The sequence below is a fragment of the Peromyscus eremicus genome, chromosome 14, assembly GCF_949786415.1.
Source record: "Peromyscus eremicus chromosome 14, PerEre_H2_v1, whole genome shotgun sequence".
NCBI classification, from domain to species: Eukaryota; Metazoa; Chordata; class Mammalia; order Rodentia; family Cricetidae; genus Peromyscus; species Peromyscus eremicus.
In genome coordinates, this window is record NC_081430.1 from 36,003,694 (window position 1) to 36,026,598 (window position 22,905).

General features: G+C 40.2%; 1 protein-coding gene across 1 annotated transcript in view; it reads right to left on the reverse strand.

Annotated features, from left to right (window-relative positions):
* Positions 1-20,746, reverse strand: part of Mdga2 (MAM domain containing glycosylphosphatidylinositol anchor 2) — a 656,085-nt gene extending 635,339 nt beyond the window's left edge. The window contains exon 1 of the mRNA XM_059279883.1: positions 20,467-20,746. Coding sequence (XP_059135866.1) covers positions 20,467-20,746 — 280 coding nt within the window. The remainder of the gene's footprint in view (positions 1-20,466) is intronic.
* Positions 20,747-22,905: the final 2,159 nt, after the last annotated feature.

Sequence of the window (22,905 nt, forward strand, 5' to 3'; positions counted from 1 at the left end):
ATGAATTAAGCTGAAAGTTCTAGAAAAAGAAAAGGATATTTAATTATAATGTGTAAATTGACCTGAGTAACAGGATGTCCAGATGTTTGTTTAAACTTCATTTTAAGAGAGTTTTGAGCTTATATTTGAGTTATAGTTACATTTTTAAAGGATAAGCAAATTTTGCCCACAGATTCTCCAATATGGACAAGCCTCATCCAATCAGCTGAGCAGAACAAGAGACTGATTTTCCCCCAAATATGACAGAATATCTTTTGCCTGTATGTCTGTTGGGTACAATTTCACTGTTATTCTCACATATAAAGTCTAATTTAAGCATACTATCTCTCTGGGTATCCCAAACCAGGATTCTGCCTACCATAAACCATGGGTAATCCTCCCATCTGCAACTGAAGATCTTTGAGAACTAACCATCTCCCATAATCACATGAAACAATTCATTATTTATGCACACATACTCATATGAGCACCCACATACTAGCACACTTCATTCATTTGTTCCTTTCCTCTGGAGGACCCAGAAAATCCTGGGGCAGATTTGTTCAGAGCCATGGATAGGCATGGAGAGAACTGACACAGGAAAGAGCCTACAGCTTTTATGGAATGGAACAAAAGGTTTTTCATCTCCATTACCAGTGCTTAAATATGAGGAATGCAATCCTATATTAAGTAGCAGTAAAAAGAAGCCACATCTTGATGCACAAATATGATAGTAACGTTTTGCCTTTATCTTCATAGCAATGGGAACCACTGAATAGTTTTTGGTTTTGTTTTGTCTTTACAAGTAACACAGAAAGGACAGAATCTATTTTGTTGTGATTTGGTTTGACATATGGAGTAGTTGGAGAGTCATTCAAACAGGAGGTAGGGAGATTTATTAGGGATTACTATAGCCAAAGAGATAAATATGGAATCAATCACAGTGGTGACAGTGGTACATTTGAGGACCATTTTCCAAGCCTAATCTATAATAAAAATTATGGGCTGGTTTTACAGTAATAAAAAAGGAAGTGTAATGTCAATCAAGCAAGTCTTCTAGGTGGGTAACTATGTAAGATGGAGGGTTTTCATATGAAGAGAAAGTATTATGCAAAAATCAAGATGGGTTTTTGAAATACACATTTTGACTCTTTTGAGTACACTAGTTAGAAATGTTAAAGAGAGAGATGCAGAGATGCTTGCACATCAGTTATTTATTATAGCATCAGTCATGACAGCCAAGTTATGGAAAACACCTAGATGCCTGACAACAGATGAATGGATAAGAAAAATGTGGTATGCATACAAGGTGAGAATTTTTCAGCCATAAAAGAGAATGAAGTAATGCCCTTTAGAAGAACATCAATGAAACTAGAGAAAATCATATTAAATAATTAAACCAGTCTCGAAGAAGAGGAATTAATGAGATGGTAGGGGTAGAAAAGGAAGGTGGGAAGATGGAGCAGAAAAAAACCTTAATATAGTATATAAACCTGAAAGCATCTGACAGATATGGCATTTAGAGGATGTAAGGCATTGATTCTCAACCTGTGGGTCAAGACTCCTTTGGCAAAAACCTCTATATCCGAATTATATTTACATTATGATTCATAACAGTAGCAAAAATATAGTTATGAAGTAACAACAAAAATAATTTTATGGTTGGAAGGCATCACAACATGAGGAACTGTATTTAAATGTCGCAGCATTAGGAGGTTGAGAAACACTGATCTAACAGAAAAAGAAGGGCAAAGATAGAACTCTAGGTATCTTTATTTTCTGGTTATTAAGGAGAACAATAAAGGTCATAAAGAAACATCTAATAAATAGTTTTCTCTGTTAGAAGATGTTATAATTTTCATTTACCATAAGAACATCTCAAATGTTATTGGATAAGGAAGCTTACTTACCGAATAGTTGAATGTGTCCAATATCCTTCTCATCTATTATTTCTGAGAACAAAATTTTATATAGCTCTTATAAATTATTCACAAAGAAACCTGAACTTTTGGGATACAAACACGACAAGCAATAAAAGTATCAGATGACACAAGAATGTTCTTAAGTTTTCTATTAATGAGACTAACATCAATGGTGGAAAAAAATCACAGAGTATAAGTCTCCTTTTCTCTACAAAAATTAAGATATTCAACATTGTTACTGTTTATATGTTGATGAATAAAATTAAACTTTTATTCACATGCAACAAGCCCAAAATATTAACATTAAAAGTAATTCAGGACGATAGAAATATTTCTTGAGGTAAAATGAGAGCTGGAAAACATCAGTAAACTAGGTGGATAGATGTTGGATGAGAAAATAGAACCATCTAATTCCTTCGCAATCTAAATTGGCAGGACTTTTCCAGTGTCTCTGTCTCTCTCTGCCTCTGTCTCTCTCTGTGTTTATATCTGTGTCTGTGTTCTGTGTCTCTGTCTCTCTCTGTGTTTCTCTCACTCCCTCACACACACATGCATATATCTTTTCTAGTTATTGATAACTGAAGATAACATGTGACTTTGTTTTTCTTAAGATTTAGAATTGCTCAACATCCTTAGTCATCAGGGAAATAAATGCAAATTAAAATGACTCTGAGATACCATCTTACACCTGTCAGAATGGCTAAGATCAAAAACACTGATAACAGCTTATGTTGGAGAGGATGTGGATTAAGGGGATCACTCCTCCACTGTTGGTGGGAATGCAAACTTGTACAGCCACTTTGGAAATTAGTATGGCAGTTTCTCAGAAAACTGGTAATCAATCTACCTCAAGACCCAATGATACTACTCTTGGTCATATACCCAAGAAATGATCAATCATACCACAAGGACACTTGCTCCACTATGTTCATAGCAACATTATCCGCAATAGCCAGAACCTGGAAATTACCTAGATGTTCCTAGATGGATAAAGAAAATGTGGTACATATACACAATGGAGTACTACTCAGCAGTAAAAAAACAATGACATGAAGTAATTTGCAGGCAAATGGATAGAACTAGAAAATATCATCCTGAATGAGGAAACCCATACTCAGAAAGACAAACATGGTATGTTCTCACTCATAAGTGGATACTAGATGTAAAGCAAAGATAGTCAGACACAACCCATAGCTCCAGAGAAGCTAGTTAACAAGTAGGACCCTAAAAAGGTCACATGGATCACCCTAGGAAGTGAAATAGATGAGATCTCCTGAGTAAGCTGAGAGTGAGGGTGGGCAGTAGAGCTTAGGGAATAGGGGATGAAAACATAAGGGAACCGGATGGTCAAACTGTAACAGGGATGGAGTGGGAGAGCAATGAAAGAGATATCTTGATAGGAGACATCATGGGGATAGGAAGAAATCTGGTGCTAGGGAAGTTCCCAGGAATCCACAAGGATGACCCCAGCTTAGACTACTAGCAATAGTGGAGAGAGTACCTGAGCTGGCCTACCCTAGTGATCAGATTGGTGAATTCCCTGTCATCATACAGCCTTCATCCAGTAACTAATGGAAGCAGATGCAGAGATTCACAGCCAAGCAAGCACCAGGCCAAGCTCCAGAGGTCCAGTTGAACAGAGGGAGGAGGGAGGAAAGGGGGATCTATGGTTGCTATGTAAAATGAATTAAAAAATTCTTAATATAAATAAATAAATAAAAGAAATACAATTTAAAAATTAATATAGTGTATAATTCAGACTCAGAATTAAGGACTTGAACATATAATACAGTTGTCATGTATAGACATGATCATTAACACATACTGCAAAGAAGTAGCAAGAATTCTGAGCCAGATTCTAGGTTTAACCTAAAGAGAAAACAGTCTATGATTGTCCATCTTCTCTCCATTTTTCCGACAACTGATGGAGCTATGTGGATATGAATTCTATCCTGGAACTGTGTGTGTATGAGTGCTCTCCTGGAGGCAAATGGTTATGAGTCATATCCTGGAGCCCTATGTGCATGAGTACTATCATGAGCCCCATGTGTATGGATACTATCATGGAGCTACATGGGTATGATAACTATCCTGGAGCCCCAAGTGTATGAATGCTATCATGTAGCCCCATGATATATCTATGTCTTTAAATGACTAAGTTTGTGGCAGTCAGGTACAATAGCAATATAACAATAATACAAATATGAGTTTAAGATGAATACATCATTCAGAGTGTCCTCATCAGTAAAATTGAAAGAATCTCAACTCTACAAAGACTAGGGAAGGTTCCTGAGGATCAGATGCAAAGCATACTTATACAAACAAGAACTTTGGGTGAACTTTGATTCAACTGAAAGTATTCTGCATCACAATAAAGGCTCAATTGGGGAGATGGACATACAGTAGATATGGGGGTAGATTTGTGTGCTATACCAGTCAATTTCTATTACTGACTACTGTGTTACTCTGACAAAGTTGCCAGAACAAAATACTGCAGGAGTTAAAGTTTTTTTTTAAAAAATATTTTCTCGCCACTCTAGAGATTGAAAGTCTGCGATCAATGCACCAGCTGGACTGCTTTCTTCAAAAGTCACCCTCTTTGGTTTCAATCAGCTGTCGTCTTGTTTGTCTTCCCATGGCATTTCCTTTTTGACAAATGACCATGCCTGCATTAGTGATGAGTGACTTTACATTGATAAGGGTATTAGGGCAAGAGCTATATGTACAGATGTGGAGTCAGTGAAAGCAGTGGGGAAATTGGATTTCCTAAACAACGGAGACCACTCTGAGGTCCTGAGCTATCAACAACAATGCCGAAGAGTTACTCTAAGAAGCTACATAATAAAATTGGTACATAGCCCAGTGGAGGCACTTCTCTTAATTACCTATTCTTCCATCTTTAAAGAGAGAGCAAATAAAAGCCAGTATTTCATTCAAGGATAATAGAAGACAATAGCCCCACCTTTAATGGCCTAAAGAACCAGATGTTTTAGTATCCATATGACTTCTACTTTGTTGCTCATTTTATTAATAGAACAACCAGATGGATGCTGAAAAAATGTCAAACAAGTAAGGAGTTCTAATCATAGGTATCTAGGTGGCTTTGTTATCTTTGCAATGGCAGACGAATCCAAATTTAATTCGTGATACATGGAAATCTATCTAACAAATCATTTATGCCCACACACCTATAGAGAAAAACCGGAATCACTCATTTCCATGGTAAAAACAACAGCACACATCTCCTATCCAGACCCAAGATTTTAATAAATTCTTTTGTCTTCTATAATAATGTAGTATGAAAGAATATGTACTATACTCATGGATATTAGGAAGAATATTTCACTATATTATATCTAGAGAATTTATAATGTGCATCAGATAAACACAATCTGGTCAAGAATTTGGGAAGCCATGATAAGGCAAACACAACAGCAATGGAAGTTTTAGGAGTCCATAGGACCCCAGCTCAATTCCCAGCACCAACATGGCAGCTCACAACTCTCTGTAACTCCAACTCCAGGGCATCCAACACCCCCACACAGACATATATGCAGGCCAAACACCAATGCATGCAAACTTAAAAAAATAAAATACTAATTGTTACATCTTACACTGTCAATCAATAAGAAGGCAGCACAATATCCAACAGGTTTAAGTGGGTTCAAAATATAACATGACTATCCTATTTATGGAATACCACTGAAGGATGTTGGTTAACATGGAGGCTATGCCCATCAAAAACTTTATATAATGTGCAGGCTTCCCTGAAGAAATCAACTGCTTTCATCACATGACCACAAACTTTGTGACATTGAAAATATCTTTGGTGGGAAAATATACCTCATAGAGTTTATGGCAACTCTGGTACAAAAATCCCAAACCCTAAACATCGAATGGTGTAGCTGGAGAATTTTTCTCCAGCTCCCACTGCCAAGTCCCGCCAGTCCCGGAGCCCACTTATAAAATAAACACACAGACTCTTACATTATTTAAACTGCTTGGCCATTAGCTCAGGCCTATCATTGTCTAGCTCTCACTCTTATATTCAGCCCATTTCTATTAATCTTTACTTTGGAACGTGGCTCATGGCTTACCAGTACTTTACATCTTCCTTGTCTTGGCAGTGGCTCCAGCCAGTCTCCCTTTCCTTCCTCCTTCCTCAATTCTCCTCTCTCCTTGTCCTGCCTATACTTCCTGCCTGGTCACTGGCCAATCAGTGCTTTATTTATATAGAGCGATATCCACAGCAAAATGGTTTTAAGTAAGCCCCAGGCATTTTCAAGAACTACAAATCATTTAAAAGCAATTGATGGTGTGCAACAGAGCCTTTGTTTAGGCAGAGTGCCTGAAAACAAGCTGTTAAGAAAGCATGATGCCAAAAGTAGTTATTATCAGCTAGATTTGGTCAGCCAGTTCATAAGATCAAGCAAGTCCTACAGAAATGTGACAATATTAGATGAAACTGGTGCATTTGAGTCTAAAAACAAATTAGAAGAGATTGGTCACATAAACTACATGTCAAGTGGCCAAGGCATCTATATCTATCATGATGCAATGACTAACTCCCCTCAACTCATACTCCTTGTTCCTTGGAAGCTCAGTAAAACCACCAGCTCAGTTCACATACATTGGCTCCATATGTGGGATGAATGTGGAGTAGAATACACTTGTCTAAGAACTAAGATGCATATATCGTCCTGTTTGCTTCCAGTGAACCACATTTGTATTTGTGTTTCCTGTCTATGAAATTCTAGGCTCTATGGGACTAAAAAGTTTTATTTCCCAGAATGAGAAGATCTTCCCCAGAGGAAACAATAAGAATCTAAAACTCTGAGAGTTGACACCTGTTTGCTTTGTGCTCCTTATAACAAACAAATAGGGAAAGGAAGGAGTTGCCTCTGAGCAAGCCTAATTAAAGCCGGTGTTTTTTAGAAGATCTTGCTATGAGGTGACATTTTTATCTGCCTGTGCTTCCTTACTCACTTCTAACCAAAAAAAAAAAATGAATCCATTGTGGATGTGGCCTCAGAAAAGGTGTGCTAGCCAGGAACTCATGCCCTTCAGAGTTATCCCACTGACATTTCCATGCAGTCTATCAAAGTCTCCAATTGATGGTAAGAGGCATGCAGAATCCTAACCACTCCACACAAAACTCTCTTGTAGCTGATTCTGAGTCAACCTTCTCCTTTTTCTTATTCCAAGCTCTCTTTCCTTTAAAAGGCTCTTTCCTAGATATTTTCCTGATAAAATACATGTATATAAATACTCCCTAGAGGAAGCAAACTTCCAACATATAAACACTGCACTTTGCCTTGCCCTACTTATAAAAAGCTCTATAATGCTATAATAATTGCCGAGAAGATAACAGTATAAAAGTGAGTGGGAAGAACTCAATATTTAAGCTACTAAAGTTTTTCTAGATCAATTTAAGAACAATCTTTAAGAAAACCCAAGCTTTAGATTTTGAACACAAAAATCCCATTTTTCAGATGCATAAGATACTTTATCTTTGATTTTGCTTACAAATGTCTATTATAGCCTTTATACATATTCAATTTACTGATTGTTAATTATTAAGAGCATGTTATATCCAGATATAAGAAAAATCATAACTTAGATACACTTGACTCTTAGGTATACAATTTTTTTGCCTCAGTGATAAAGTCATTGTTCAACTTTAACCAAAATAGAGCATGTGTCTAAGATCTTGTGAAGTGCATAAATTTAAAGGAGAGCATGACATAAGAAGCATAGGTACTATTCTATAAATATTCTCAAATGTGGGAAACAGTAAAGCTATAAAATATATCACACTCTTCTGAACGTGCATTTGACTCGTATTTTTACTCTATTCTTTCACATATCCTTGTATTTTCATTGGAAGTATCTGTTTACAAATCGTTTGAAGTGTGTGTTTACAAAACAATGGTTGTCCACACCCCCTAGATATTATCACAGTGTTTAGTGTGCAAAAAAAAAAAAAAAAAGAATCATATCCCACTAGTTTCAAGCATTTGGCTAAAGTGCTAAGCTGTCACCGTTTGGAGAAGGCATTCTCAAAGGCAACACTTCTCCACATTTTAAAATAAAGAGATCTGACTTTGAAGTACACTACAAACCTAGTTGTACTAGAAAACAGACTAATCTTCAAGTATAAACTCTGGCTGTAGAGTTAATTTCAGGGTACTTCTCTTGCAGAGAGACTAAAATAAGAGTTAAAGTCCTGAGTGACTCAATCGCCCTCTGAAACTTACGGGTGGTTATGAGTTAAAGAAAACATCAGCTGCTTAGAAATGCATGGCAGGACAGCTGAACATAATACCTTTCCTGTTCTCACTAAGAATGGTTTCCTATGGAAGCCGTTTCTGTATCAATCACACAATAGTCAAAATGGTGCAGGGCTATACTACACGACACAATAACCGCATTCAAAAGCGTAGGGAAAATGACATTTATAGTAGCAATGCTGTAGCTAAACATCTAAAACAAATCACTAAAGCTGCACTAATTTGTAAGCTTTGAGGGTTGAGGAACTTGCTTAGCTAAGGGGAGGGCAGAGCTTGCAATCAACGTTCTTCTTCAGCACAACAAGATTTTCAAGAAAAAAAAAAATCCGCTGATATAGTCGCCTCAATTAACTCAGTGTGAAAAATGCTCCAGCCATATCCAGAGGGAACCCAAGGCAGAAATCAGGCCAAAGATGACATTTAACTATCAGTCTTTCCAAAGCCAGTGATTGTTCATCAGCCCAGAGGAAAATGAAGTCTTACAGCTGACAAGGGGGAGTTTTGTTTTTGTTTTTGTTTTTTTATAACCACATGCTACTGCTTTACATGGAGGAAAATAACTTCTGCAAAATACATAGTACAGGCAGGTCTTCATTTTTATAGGTTACTATACATACTTACTAATTATAAATAGGCTTAAACTACCCTATCAGTCCAAAAATAAATTGTACCAATTTTTTAAAAGAATCACATCTTTAAACTCCAAGAATAAAAATTTTATGCTATGAAGTGGTGACACACTGCGTGTGTGTGTGTGTGTGTGTGTGTGTGTGTCTGTCTGTCTGTCAGTTAAAGCTGAAAGTTAGCATTCAAGTTATATTTTGTATATTATTTAAGATTTGCTTTTTTTTTTTTTTTTTTTTTCGAGACAGGGTTTCTCTGTGTAGCTTTGTGCCTTTCCTCGTTTTGGAGACCAGGCTGGCCTTGAACTCACAGAGATCCACCTGCCTCTGCCTCCCGAGTGCTGGGATTAAAGGCATGCGCCACCACCGCCCGGCTAAGATTTGCATGGTTTAAACACAAGAAATATAAGCATTCATGTCCCTGAGGATAACTTTTATAATTCATATAGTTTATACAAATACTTATTTTTATAGGCATGTCATATTCATTCCACTCTAAATTTAGTTGCTGGAAGCTGTGCAGTAGTAACTAAAAACGTTAGAATTTCAGATTTCAAATACATTTTATTCAAAAATTAGGGTATGCTATGTAATATTTATAAAACTTCTATTTCAGGGTGTGGCTTGTAACAACACTTGTTATATATCAATGACTTTATTTTTAAAGAACTGCATAGTCTATATTAAATTAGCTACAATTACAGATAGAAAAGAACTTAAGTTGGTAGAGTTCAGTTTGTAGGTGTGTGTGTGTGTGTGTGTGTGTGTGTGTGTGTGTCTGTAGATATGGTTGAACTGCAAAATCACAAAAGACAAAAAAAAAAGATAAAGCCCTGACTAATAGTAGAAAAAAAAAAAAGAGATCTTCTCAACATGCAAGTGATGCTAGGTCTCAAGTACACATTTACTTCTGAAGATAAATAAGATGTCAAAGCATTGTACTTTGCAACTAAGAACTATTTCTATCATGACAACTAAAAACGAAGAAAAAAAGAATAAGGCAAATGTCTATGAATTCTCTTATGTACACTGGATTTTTTATGAATTATGTGTGTGAATCTATTTTAGAAAACATGCATACAAGCTACATAAAATACAGAAATAATTTTGCAGTGTACATACATATATATGTGTGTGTATAACTTCTTTAGTTCTCTGAACATGGAAAGGTTAAGCATTAGGGTTTCAAAGCATTTTTTTCCAATAAGTAATCTCAGAGCATTAAGGCATTAGCAAGTGAGGTTCAATGATGGCGGAAAAATGTGTTTTGAAACATTATCCAAAATAATGGAATGATAATAGAGTTCAAGAGCACATCACAGTGAACAGGGAGAAAGGGTCTTTTGGATGCCAGCTGTGGTGGCTAGACAGATGTGATACTGAGGCAGGAAACCGTCAGAGAATACTCAGCCTGAGTAACAGGGTGAATTAGCTCAGGCCGCTGTCCAGTGGGAACAGTTCTTGCGTCAGGAAGAGATTCCGCAGTTTCTAAACGCCCGTCTTCACTGTCATCATGCCACCATCCACTTGACAACGCAGCGTAGAATGGTCCTAGTGGAGGATGGTGGTACTCCCACCACTCCACGCTATTTGGACATAGGTGTTGAGGTGACTGTGCACAGAGAAAAAAAAATGATGTTTACCAAAGATTGAGGCCTAACTGACCAGGAGCTAAAATAGAAAAGAAAAACTTTAAAAATGGATGTATCATTTCTGTCAGAAAGAAAGGCACAGGTAGAATAGATCAAGATGAAACATGAACCAATAGAAAAGGGGAGCCCAGTAACTGAGTGTCCTTGACACTAAGTCTAATAACTTGAGTTTGACCACTGGATCCCACATAGTGGAAGGTGAGAAGTGACTTTTGCAAGCTGTCCTCTGACCTCCACGTGTGGCTTGTATACATACATGTACACACAATAAATAAATAAATAAATAAATAAATGCAAAATAAACAAATTTTTAAAAATAAAAATGGAAGGCTCAATGGATAAGGGAAAATTATAATAACTGTCTAAGTAAGCATGAACAGAAAGACACAAACACAAAATAACAAAAAAATACTAGCCACAATGCTTCTTGATAATACTCCAGATAACAACAGCATGATAGACAATGAACTCAAAAACTACCTGTCACTTGTGTCTCTTTATATCTTAGTCTTACTGTACAGATGTGTTCAATTCCTACCGCAAATTCAACACTGTTCATTTCATACAATGAAGACATTTCTCACAAGTCATGATATTGTTGTGTGTTGGCAGTAAGTCCTAAGTAAAATTGTACTGAAGAAAAGTTGGTATATTCTAGTATTCATATGGGTAGTCTGAGGTTAGGAATCATAAATCAAGAGATTAATGTGTCTCATTAATTTTATGAATATAAATAAGAAGTCTAAAAGTGAATATTTCTTCATCTGCAAAAAAAAAAAACCCAGAAACCAAGTATTTACAAAAGATATATTTAATTATTTTTTTTTCTTTTTTGAGATTATAATATAATCACATCATTTCTCCTTCCCTTTCTTTCCTCAAAACCCTCCTATAATACCCCTCTTTCCTCTCTTTCAAATTCACAGTCTCCTTTATCATTATTTGTTGTTACATCCATATATATGGATGTTTATTTAAATGCATGCTGAATAAAGGAACTTTCTAGATATATATGTCTGTTATAATGACTTAAAGAAAAATAATATACTAGCATTTCAATTAAATGTAGTTTATAGACTTTTATTGGAAACTGGGTGAACATCTAGGGAAAAGTCAACATTGGTGATATTTAAATCAGAATCAGACATCCTTAATAAATCTGTGGTGTTTCCTGTAACTATTTCCTCTCATTACTTTTTTTAATCTTTAAATTAAGAATTATGAATATTTTATATCATATCCATAATATTCTTCTCATTCAAGTTTATCATGTTTATACTGCAACTTTTCAATTACTCTCATAAAAGATAAAAATATTCCTATTCTTTAATGCTAAAACATGATTTGTGCTCGTATTTCAACACACGTATATTGATGTAAGAAAATATTTACCTATAACCATGAAAAAAATTTTAGACATAGATAAACTGATACATTAAATTTCTTTTCAGGGCCAGGCGGTGGTGGCGCACTCCTTTAATCCCAGCACTCGGGAGGCAGAGCCAGGCGGATCTCTGTGAGTTCAAGGCCAGCCTGGGCTACCAAGTGCGTTCCAGGAAAAAGGCGCAAAGCTACACAGAGAAACCCTGTCTCAAAAAACCAAAATAAAATAAAATAAAATAAAATAAATTTCTTTTCAGGAAAAAAAATATCAACTGTTCTTTGGTCTTTGTTGCTTCTGATCCCTTAGTCTTTCCTAAAAACCACTTGGCAGATGTGGTTTAACTGCCAATGACCTGGCAGGTAGATTTTGAAGGATGGAAACTCTCCACATTTGCTCCTTTTTATCCCCTGAATAATAAATTGCACCCACAACTCAAATCCTTGGCTGTTATTACCTGTCCTCTCCACACTGTCTCCCTCTCTTGAGTTTCCCATGAAAACGGAGGTGACACAGCAAAGTGAACAGAGAAACCCCGTTGCCTGATGGTTTCCCATGGTAGCCAACTGCCCTGCATAGGAATTATGCACCACAGTGGAAGCACATCTCTCCTCACCAATGCATTCACCCCAGTGGTTCTATGTGAAAAGAACATGATGTTCTAGATCTTTCCTGGCCCATGCTCTGCTGCCTTTGAATAGCACTTCTCGTCAACATTTTACACAGCCTTTGGAAAATTGTTTTTACTCTAACTCCAAAGGGGATTGGATGTGGGCTTCACAAACGTGCTAAAATTTGGGGAGAGCTCAGAATCCCCTGGAACTGAGACAACTCTCCTACTGTGTGAAGAACAAACAGCTCAGCTGCTTGTACATATACCATCTCTGAATCCTGGTAGACATAATGAATCAAAGTAATTTTCAGACTATCATACAATATAATTTATTTCACAGATTATGCTCAGAGTTTTGGAGGATGACGGCATTGCTTTAGAGAACAGATAGAAATCATTTGAGAGCTGTCACACACACCCACTTCAGGTTTACTTTTCTTTCTGTGCTGCTTTCCCTTCAGCTGGAATTCACGGAGCAGTACTCTTCCCTCCCTCTTTACTTATGCCATGACAACATATTTTCAAGGTGCAAGCCATGATGTAACACCCTTCTGTTTCCTCTAACCACACCAAAAACTACCTGTGATAGTTCTTCCTTTCTAAACAAAACATCAGTGCATTTCTTATGGTCCCATTTTGTGTGTTCCATTGGTTTAGCCCCCAAATAAACTTGCAATCTTTCTGACTTTATGGTCTGTCACATAACTACATTAAGCATACATAGCAGGTATGTTGACTTACTGACTGCATTTACCCCGTACTCAGCCTAAATCCTTACAAAATTTCTACACCACAAATTTAGGTATTCCACATGCCTTCTTGAAACAGTCTCTGTGCTTCTTAGGATACGCATAATAGCTTCGTCCTTCTGGGTAGGATATGTACCCAAGGTAGATTGACACAATTCACAAACACAGTCAGAAGTAACAGAAGGAATGCTTAGGGTCAAGCCTTCCTTTTCTTATATCCTATACCAGAAAATTAGCCATCAGAAACACAATGTACTCCAGTGAAACTACCTGTTCCCTTTCACAGTCTCTTATCTGCCTATTCTTCCTTTCAGGCAACCAATTAATTAATTAATTAATTCCCTGAAGGGATTCTTCAGTCAAACTACAGGCATTTTTGTTTTTTATCTGCTCTGATACACTTGAGCAAAAGTCTAGTTACTTCAAAAAGTAAATTATTTTTTTTCTGTTTTACCATTAATTAAAGACCAGATATATTTTTCTAACAGCTTTTACTTTCTACTTATTAATTTCAGATATCAGCTGCTTATAAGATATCTGTTATAACTCTGGGGTAACTAACTGAGAATCAACTATTTCTCTTTCGTGTAGGCATGATGATATGATAAATGCCACTAATGTGAACCCATTTGGCAACTACCATTCCTTAACAAAGATTTGATCATTAATGACAAGAAATACCTAATCTTTGAGCAAAATTGTAGAGACAGAACACTTCTAGACAGGATGAATAGATTATTTGAAAATTTCTAACACATTTTATTCTACCATAATAAGTATTTAAATGATAAACCAACAGTAAACAGAAGATAGCAAAAAATATGTTTCTAATGGTTGATACTGTCTGTTATGATTGTGAACTCCTGGAGAATATATAGTCTGTATTATAAAATGTAAATGACCATCTTAATTCAATAAGTGGTGTCAGTAAGAAAGAAAATGAAATGTTTCAAAATTAAGATAATAAATGGCACCATGTGTTGAAAAAGTAGAAAGGAACCAATGCCGGTAGAGTTTACACAGGATCTATTCAAGACTAGAAGAGAAAATGGATATGAACTGGAATAAAACCCCAAAGACCTGAGTACATTTCCTGATGATGGAGCATGAGATGTTTTAGTAACTTGTATAGAAAACATCTACCCAACGAATAGGCATAAACCTAAAAAACTAAAATTTCATCAACAGCATAGCATCTCCAACTACCTGTCATAATTTGTCCTAGATTATATTTAATGACATATTAAGTCTCTTCTCATGACTTTACAGATTTACATTGTCAAAAATTATAAATTAGATTTGAAAATGAAAGTGTGGTACAGATTTCTATGAATGCAATAATTTTTTTCAGTCTACTCTAAGTGATATGTGTACAGTGACAATCACTGAAGCAAAGACAGGAAATTTCATTTTGTGAGACCATTCAGTTAATAGCAATTATACTGAGCAATTATAATGTTCACATATTTATACTTGAAATTCATCCAACAGAATACTTTGAATATTCTTCCAAAATATCAATCAATGGAAATAATAAGGAAAAGCATCTCCAAATTTTCTCCCCTGCCCATATCACACCTGAAACTGTGGAGGAGCACAGATCTACAGCTCAGTTGCAGGATTAGCTGGTATGTATCGTTGTTTGCAGTTTCCTTTGCAGGGTGTAATCTTTGAGCCCCGTTCTTGCCATACTCTTTCAGAAGTAGGAGCACCATGCCAGAGACTGTGTGTGATGAATCACCTCCATATGTGGAGAGCAACCTAAGACTTCCCATCACTTTCTAAATCAGGTACAAACTGAACCCAAGAGTCTCGGGCATAATTACATCTCCATAAACCCTATCCAAATTATATTAAAATAACACATTTTACAAAGAATAACAAGCTCAATCTTAGAAAAAAAAAACTTATTTATCTCGGCATGTCATGAAAGCTTTTAGGTGGATCACAATACAAAACAAAATTTACAATACACAAAGTAAACATGAAGGGTTATTACTGGAATCAATACAATTTAAGCAAAGAAATTAAGATGATGAAAAATGTTTTCATATCATTTCCTTGGTGTCATGGCTTCACCAGAATTACCTAAGTTCTATGTCTTCACCTCTGACTGTCAGTGGTCTGAACCCTGCCACCATTATCAACTTATCCTCTATAAATTGACTCTTTGGCCTTGGTGTATAACCTGCTCAATCTAAACTACTTCACAGTCAACTGTGAGGCTTACCGAGGGAGGACATATGGGGCATAAGCATATGACATAGTGTAAAATAATATGCCTGTTTGCTATGTGAAATATCACTAATATAGCCACCAAATAATCCAGAAGTTTCCCCCCCAAAATCCCAAGATAAGCAGACCACCTCAGACCCTCCCCCCTTTTTTGGTGGTATTTTTATCTGAGCACCTATGAACAGTGGATGATTAGGAAGAGTGTAGTATAAGTCTGATTGTATGGCATGTGGTTTCAGATTAAGTTCTCTAACAACAACGTTAGGTGAAATCTCCTCTTCCACTGGCTGACATCTTAAAATGGTTCAATCAAAGACAGTATCCGTTTACACACTGGACAGAATCCTAATCAACATAACCTTAAGATAACATTGCTATGAGCAGGCAACATCATGGGACTGGGTATAACGAATAGCCAACCTTCAGCTTCAGCCTTATCCTTCTGGATCAATGTGTTTATCAGCTTCAACCCACTGACAGTTGGAAATTTCTTCCAGAACCTTCCTGTCTTACTTATCTCCTTGTTTGCAGTTCTACCAAGTCATTTCTGTTCAGCTACTGCCTACAGTGTCATGCTTAAATTGTACGAGATTTGCTGATATTACTTGAAATGAGTTAATGTAGACAGCTAATGTGTCAAGTATGTGTTTAATGAACAAATTCTACTTTCTGGTCTTAATCTAGGAAGCTTTGCGCAGACAGTGCTTCAACTATTTCAAAGCACCAAGTAGTTGACTTATTTCCACTAAAAATATCTAGACCTAGATTTTCTATTTGTAGTGGGGATTTATCTATGCTAATGCAATAATAAGAAAGTGCTAAACTCCTGGAAGTTAAAGGAATGGTGTTTATGAGTAAAAATGCAGCCTGAACCAATGGACTAATTTGTATTTTTTTTTTGGTAAGTAAATACAATTCTTTATTTTGAATCATTATTATAATTATATCCATATAACATGATTTGACAGAAGTATGCTTCAAAACACTCAGCGCAGGGTACTTCAAGAGTCACCTAACACATCTGGAGTTGACATCCTGACCCTTCTCACTATGTCTAATAAATTTCCCAAACACAATGCATAGTGAATTTATCAAATTAATAATGCCAGATAAAAGAGGTATCAGGTCATTGTTCATGGAATGGCCATTTAGGTTTGATTATATATGAGCAAAAGGAAAATGCAAACAAAACTAAACTACTTACAGTATTTGGGTAATTGTTTAACATAAGTAACTTTGTAAAAATCAAAGGGTCATAATCTGTTGTTTATAAACATTAAAAGATATGCAAGTAAGACAAAATAGGTATTATCTCATTACAATGTCCATCCCAAACAGTTCACATGGTTCTGTTAATATTCTATTATAAACTTTCTGCACTTTTTTTTCTTTCAGAAGTGTACATAAATAATTTATATTACTGTGATGTTATATAAGATTCAAAAATGGAATGAATATATTACAGACCAGTATCTTTTAATCAAATGTCACACCACATATAAACTGTAGACCTTGTACTACCAACTCACAAAGCAGCACCCGAGATTGATGTCAGTAAGTTCTTACTTTTGGAGGAAAATTTTTACATTCAAGTAAGTCTTATACTGCTAAGATGATTGAACATAATTGGAAGATTATGTTCACCAAGAGGACATAATCCATACATTAAAACAAATATCTCAATTTACTAAGACTTGAAGTCTGAATTTTATATTCAGGGGTCCTCAACCAGGAAGTGGGAGAAGAAAGACACCCCCAGTTTAGCCAGAAAATGTTTGTTATTTCCTTTTGCTGCTAGTTAGTAAAAACAATGTGAAAAAAATTTTTGCATGCAGTGGGGATGGCTTTACATCTACTAAACATGGGTAAATAAAGTGGCAGCTGATTTACAAGGTTGCAGATTTTTATATTAGCCAAGTTCCTACTTTTTCAAAGTAGGTATTTAAAGGTGTCTTGATTCTAAAAATCAATCTTTTTTAAAAGATCTTAATGCAAAATGTTCAAAACACTTCATAGCATTACACAGAATCTTTTATCTATGGCCTTTAAAATGTTTTCCAACTGTTTACTATAAACTGCTCTCTTTATCATGAATACTTAAACATAAAAATGAAATTGCTTTAGTTGAAGAAAGGTCTTGATTTACAAAGTCAAAGCAATGAAGTGTAAATCTATGTTAGTGTTCTCTGGTTTTAGTGGACTCTGTGGCACTCACCAGGAGGGAGGTGATGGGCAGGGATTGTGGGAGCTCACTCTCTGAGGTCCTGATGCAGGAATTTTGAGAGGCCTACTCCTGACTCTGCACTTCTAACAAGTTCCAAGATAATGTTTAAGCTGATGATTATGGTTCACATGTTGAAAGACCACCTCCTATAATCTATAAAACAGATCTGAAAAGTAATATATAAATGTTTTATTTCCCCCCACCTAATAGCTGTGACATTTATCATGGCTAGAGATGCTGATTAATATTTTTTTTCACACAAAGCCAACTGTAGTCCTAGCCAAGTGACTAACAACCACATCCATAGTAAAATAAAACGAAGGCCACTGTCTTCATCACAGTGGCCAACTCAGTACTGGAAAAGCATCCTCCTTTACTGATAAGTGACATAGGCAAGGGCTTATTTAAATTATTGATTCCTACTTATCTACACTGCCAGGCTGTAACCTCATTCTTCTGGCCAACAGGGGACTGACTTGCCTAAGTAACCCCAAAGACTGGGAATGTTAGGAAAATAGAACCGTTCCTCTTTCATCTTTACAGTTCCAGCATTCCACCTTCCTCCCAGTATCTCCACCTCACTTTTTTTTCTTCCAGGACAAGATTTCTCTGTGTAGCCCTGGCTGGCTCCTAGAACTAGCTCTGTAGACAAGGCTGGCCTCAAAACCACAGAGCTCCACCTGCTTCCACCTCCCAAGTGCTGGGATTAAAGGAGTGTGCTACCATAACCTGGCATACCTCATGTATTTTTAAAAAACAAAACGAAAACTCCTTTCGGCTGGAAAGGTCTGAGCCAATTAGAAACGAAGACAAACTTGGACAGGAGATGACAAGAACTCAGGGGAACAGCTCTTCTCTCCAGCAGTCCTTGACCCTAGATAGAATCCCAGGTTCTCATTCATTCTCTCTCTCTCTCTCTCTCTCTCTCTCTCTCTCTCTCTCTCTCTCTCTCTCTCTCTCTCTCTCTCTCTCTCTCTCTCTCTCTCTTTCTCTCTCTCTCTCTCTCTCTCCCCCCCCAGCCACCCACAGCAAAGAGAGGGTGTAGCAGAGTCCTTTTAAGAGGTCTTGAGTGAAGCCTAGTTCTCTTCAGGCCCCGCCCCCTGCTGTAGTCAAGCTTTCAGGAAATTCTTTGCTACATTGAAGCTCACCAAAGCCAACCCTGTTTGCAAGAGGCTCCACTACAGCCAGAGAAGTTGCTTTGATTTGGCAAGGAGTGGATGAAGAAAAAGGATATGAAGGAGCTCAGAGGTGGGGGAAAGTGAAGAAGAAATTCTGCCTCCAGCCTGGAACTAAAATAGGAAGACAAGGAAGGGAGTATCAACTGGAGGAATCAAAGCTCTCAGCTGGGGACCATCCCTTTCTGCCCCCATCACCACCACCACACACTGTATTCTCCTTCACCAGGATGGAACCCAGAGTAGAAGGCAAAGGCTGATGGGATCTGCTGCACTCCACCCACTGCACACTATGGGGTTCCCAGGGAGTTGCAGGACTCCAAGTCCATGGTACCAGTCACCACTTCTACAGGCACTTCTGGAGACTGGGGGAAATGGTTGGCACTTCCACAGACACTCAGGCTTTTTTGCCCCAGGCAGCTATTGACCTAGCCTACAGTCAGTCTAAAGCAATGGAGCAGTGTAAGTTTTCCACACATTTTCCAAGTACATGAGGGTGTGTGTGCTACCACGGAGTCTCGGCCTGCTCTATCCTCTAAATCTCCCCTTTTAACATTATCCTTACACTATAACTTGAGAACACAAAAGTTCCTTTTCTTTTAAGGCATTGTCAGCTTGTCCCAGAAGATAAGGATATTTCAACTCACTATAGTCAGCCAAGAAAAACATGAGACAGAGAGAGAGAGAGAGTCAGTCAGTCAGTCAGTCAGTCTTAGGTGACTAAACACAAGAGTGCCAACTGCTGACAGGCAAAGGAACCGGAATTTGTCTGGGAGCACTTCAAAAGCCTTCCAATTAATAAGCTCACCCTTCACCCTTTCTAGGTCCCAAGCCTCTTGGATCTGGGCTTTCTGAAGAGCTGAGATTTTTGTTCTGGTTGTAGAGAGCAGTGTCCTGTCCGGGAGCAGAGACGCGCGGACTTCATCTTCTTGGGTTCATTCATGCATTTGCTCATCCATTCACACAAACATGTCCCTTAATTGTGTCTGGCACGGAGAGAGAATCTTGCCTGCAATTTCCCCTCCCCAAGTCAGTGCTCATGGCAACGGGCTAGTGCGGAACACAACTCAACTGTCACCCCATTTCCTGAGCCAGAAAAGCAAGTCCTGTGACATTCACAGAAAGGGGGAAAAGAGATTTTTAAAAAAAGATAAAACCTTAGAAAGGAAGACAGCACCTGCAGGGAGAGGGGCCTCCCAGGCATTGAGAGATGGGGAAGTGAAAGGGACTCAGGGGGTCACATTCCAAGGTTCCCTTTAGGGGGAACCGCGGCAGTAACACCGCTGCATGCAAGCAGCCAAACCATTATTAAATCCAAGACTGCAAGAGCTCGTGTTCCCCCGCGGGGATAAATCAAGTGCAAAGCCACTGTTTCCCGCGAGTGCGATGCTGTTGGCCCGACCCAACTCTGAGCCCCAGTCGAGGAGCCAGCCAGGGGAGCTGCTCACAGCCCAATCCGCAGCGCGCTCACTGCCTCCTTCCAGCTCCCAATAACGTGATGAAGTGTAAATCAAATGCCACGCCAGGAGGGGCCCCGGAACGGCGCGGAGTCGTGCATCTTAGCTCAGCAACCTATCTTGCCTAGGAATCACAAGGTCACGATAGCGTCGCGATTCCACTCACCGTACACTCCTTGGCCAGAGATCCCCTCCAGGAGGACTGTCAGCAGCCACACGAGACCGTACACTAAATCCATCTTCACGTGAACATGAACATATCCAGCCCAAGGGGGACGCAGTGGAACCTTCCGGAGGCCAGCGGCCAGCCAGGCGCGCTCCACTTGTGCCCGGGCCGAGTCGAGGTGCCCGGGAACTGCTCCCGATGGGAGGAAGCGCCGTCCGTCTGTCCTTCCCTGGCGGCGGCCGAGAGCGGAGCGCTGGAGCCCCACACACCCCACACTCATGCACACACACACACACACACACACACACACACACAAGCACACACACTCTCACACACAAGCACACACACACACAAGCACACGCGCGAACACACTCCCACTACACAATACCCCGCTACACGCACTCACAAGCAAGCCGCACTCACACCGGGCGCCTGGGAAAATCGCAGACGCCTGGGAGGAGCAGGGGGCGGTGATGGGAAGCAGAGCCGCGAGGACAAGTGTTCTTCGGGGAAGCGGCTCCGGGATCAGGGCGCGAGCAAGCGCCGGGCGCGGGCAGGGACCCCGGGGGCGCCAGGCGATGCGAACCGCACTGGACAGCCAGCCGGGGAGCAGGAAGTGGCCTCTGACCCGGGCACGAAGCGGGGCTCCCTCGCCCGGGTTCGCCTTTACAAAGTAACTCGCGAAGGTCCCCAGAGGAGCGTCAAGCGGCGGCAGCGGCTCGCCCGCCCGCAGTCCGGAGCCCCCAGCCCTGCTGTCTTGCCTTCCCCCATTCCATCAGTTGCCATTGCAACGCCAATCCTGTTACACGACACAGACTCGCATCGCCGAGCGGGGAGAGGAAGAGGAGGAGGAGGAGGAAGAGGAGGAGTGGGAAACGGGGGGATGGGGAGGAGGGAGAGGAGGTGGAGAGAGGAGGACGAAAGGGTCCAGGCGGGAGCGGAGTGCCCGTCTGGAGCTCGCCAGGCACCAGCCTCAGCCGCTGCTGCCACCGCCACGGCTCTCCCAAACAGCCTTGAGCGCCCCGCCAGCGAAGAGGGTGCTCCTGCCGGCAACACCGATCCACCGGAGCCAAAAGCAGAGTCCGAGCACCGCCACTTGTAGGAGAGGAAAGATGCCGAGTGGAGAGAGCAGATCCGCACACCGTCCACGCGTGCCCACCCGGACCGCGCGTCCTCTTCGCTTCCGCGCCGCCCCCGCCAGGTGGAGGGGGTGGGGGCGGTGGGGACTGGCGGGAGTTTAGACCCGGGAGCCGCAGAAGGGCTTCCCTACCCGGGCTACGGGAGTGCTGGCATCCAGAGCGGAACGGAGGAGCGGCTGCCTGCTGAGGGCACCCCGGCTGCGTGGCCGCCTCGCGGGCCGCAGTTGCGGCAGAGATGCCCGAGCTGGGCAGAGGAGCGCCCCGGGCCCTACGCTTGCCCGGGATCCCTTGGATTGGCGCTGGGGGTTGCGCGCCCGCGGAGGCGAGAGGAGGGAGGAGGAGGAGGAGGAGGAGGATGGAGAAGCGGCCGACGCGGAGCGCAGGCGGCCCGGCTGCCGGGGAGGAAGGCTGTGTGTGTGGTCACGTTGTGCGCTACGTGCGGAGAGCGCGAGGCTGCTAGCCGCAGCCCGGCGACGTCAAAGCCGAGTGCGCGGCTCGGCTGCCTTCCTCTGAGCCCCCTCTCGCTTCCCCGGCTCCTCCTCGGATATGCTCGATCAGGGTCAGCCCAGGAGCTCCTCAGCACTGACAGCGCCCAAGGGCTCTCCTGGGCAGCGGCACCCAGTCCCTCTTCTACCCCGCTGAGGCCCTCCCTGGTTCTCCCTAGCTCCACGGGGGCGAGGGCTGGCAATTCATTTCCGATGCCGCCGCTGGCGTTTGCACGCGGAAGGGAAGGGAAGGGAAGGGCCGGTTACGTCCTCAGACACGCGGTAATTACAGGACACCTTATTCCCTTCCTACCGTCCAAGGTCTTCCAGGATCCCTTCTGCTTGGCTAGAGGGCAGAACAGGCCAAAGCATTGGAAGCCGCATCATTCTTCTCCATTTTCTGTCATGTTTTAGTGAAAATATGGTCATCATAACAGAGGAAGACTGCGGGGAAGGGATGAACACCAGGAGTTCAGAGAGGGATTTATATGTAATGCCCCCCTAAAGTTAAATACCTGGAAAAGCTCCTCTTTCGTGAGGGCTCTGTCTTTGAGATGAGACCAGCTCTGATGAGGTGCTTAAAAATGTCCCTATTACAAAATGATGATAAAGTCAAAGCCTCTGTAATTTACACGAGAACAGGTGGAGAACTCATTCACTAAAGCGTCATGGGAAATATCTGAGACCCTGCGAGTCGCTTTGATATGTTCCTTATTCAAATTAGTGTTTAATGTCCATAATCCACTTAGCTAAAATATGGTAGGGAAGTGAGAGAAATGGTTAACTTTGTGCATTTATACACGTGAAAAAGTTAT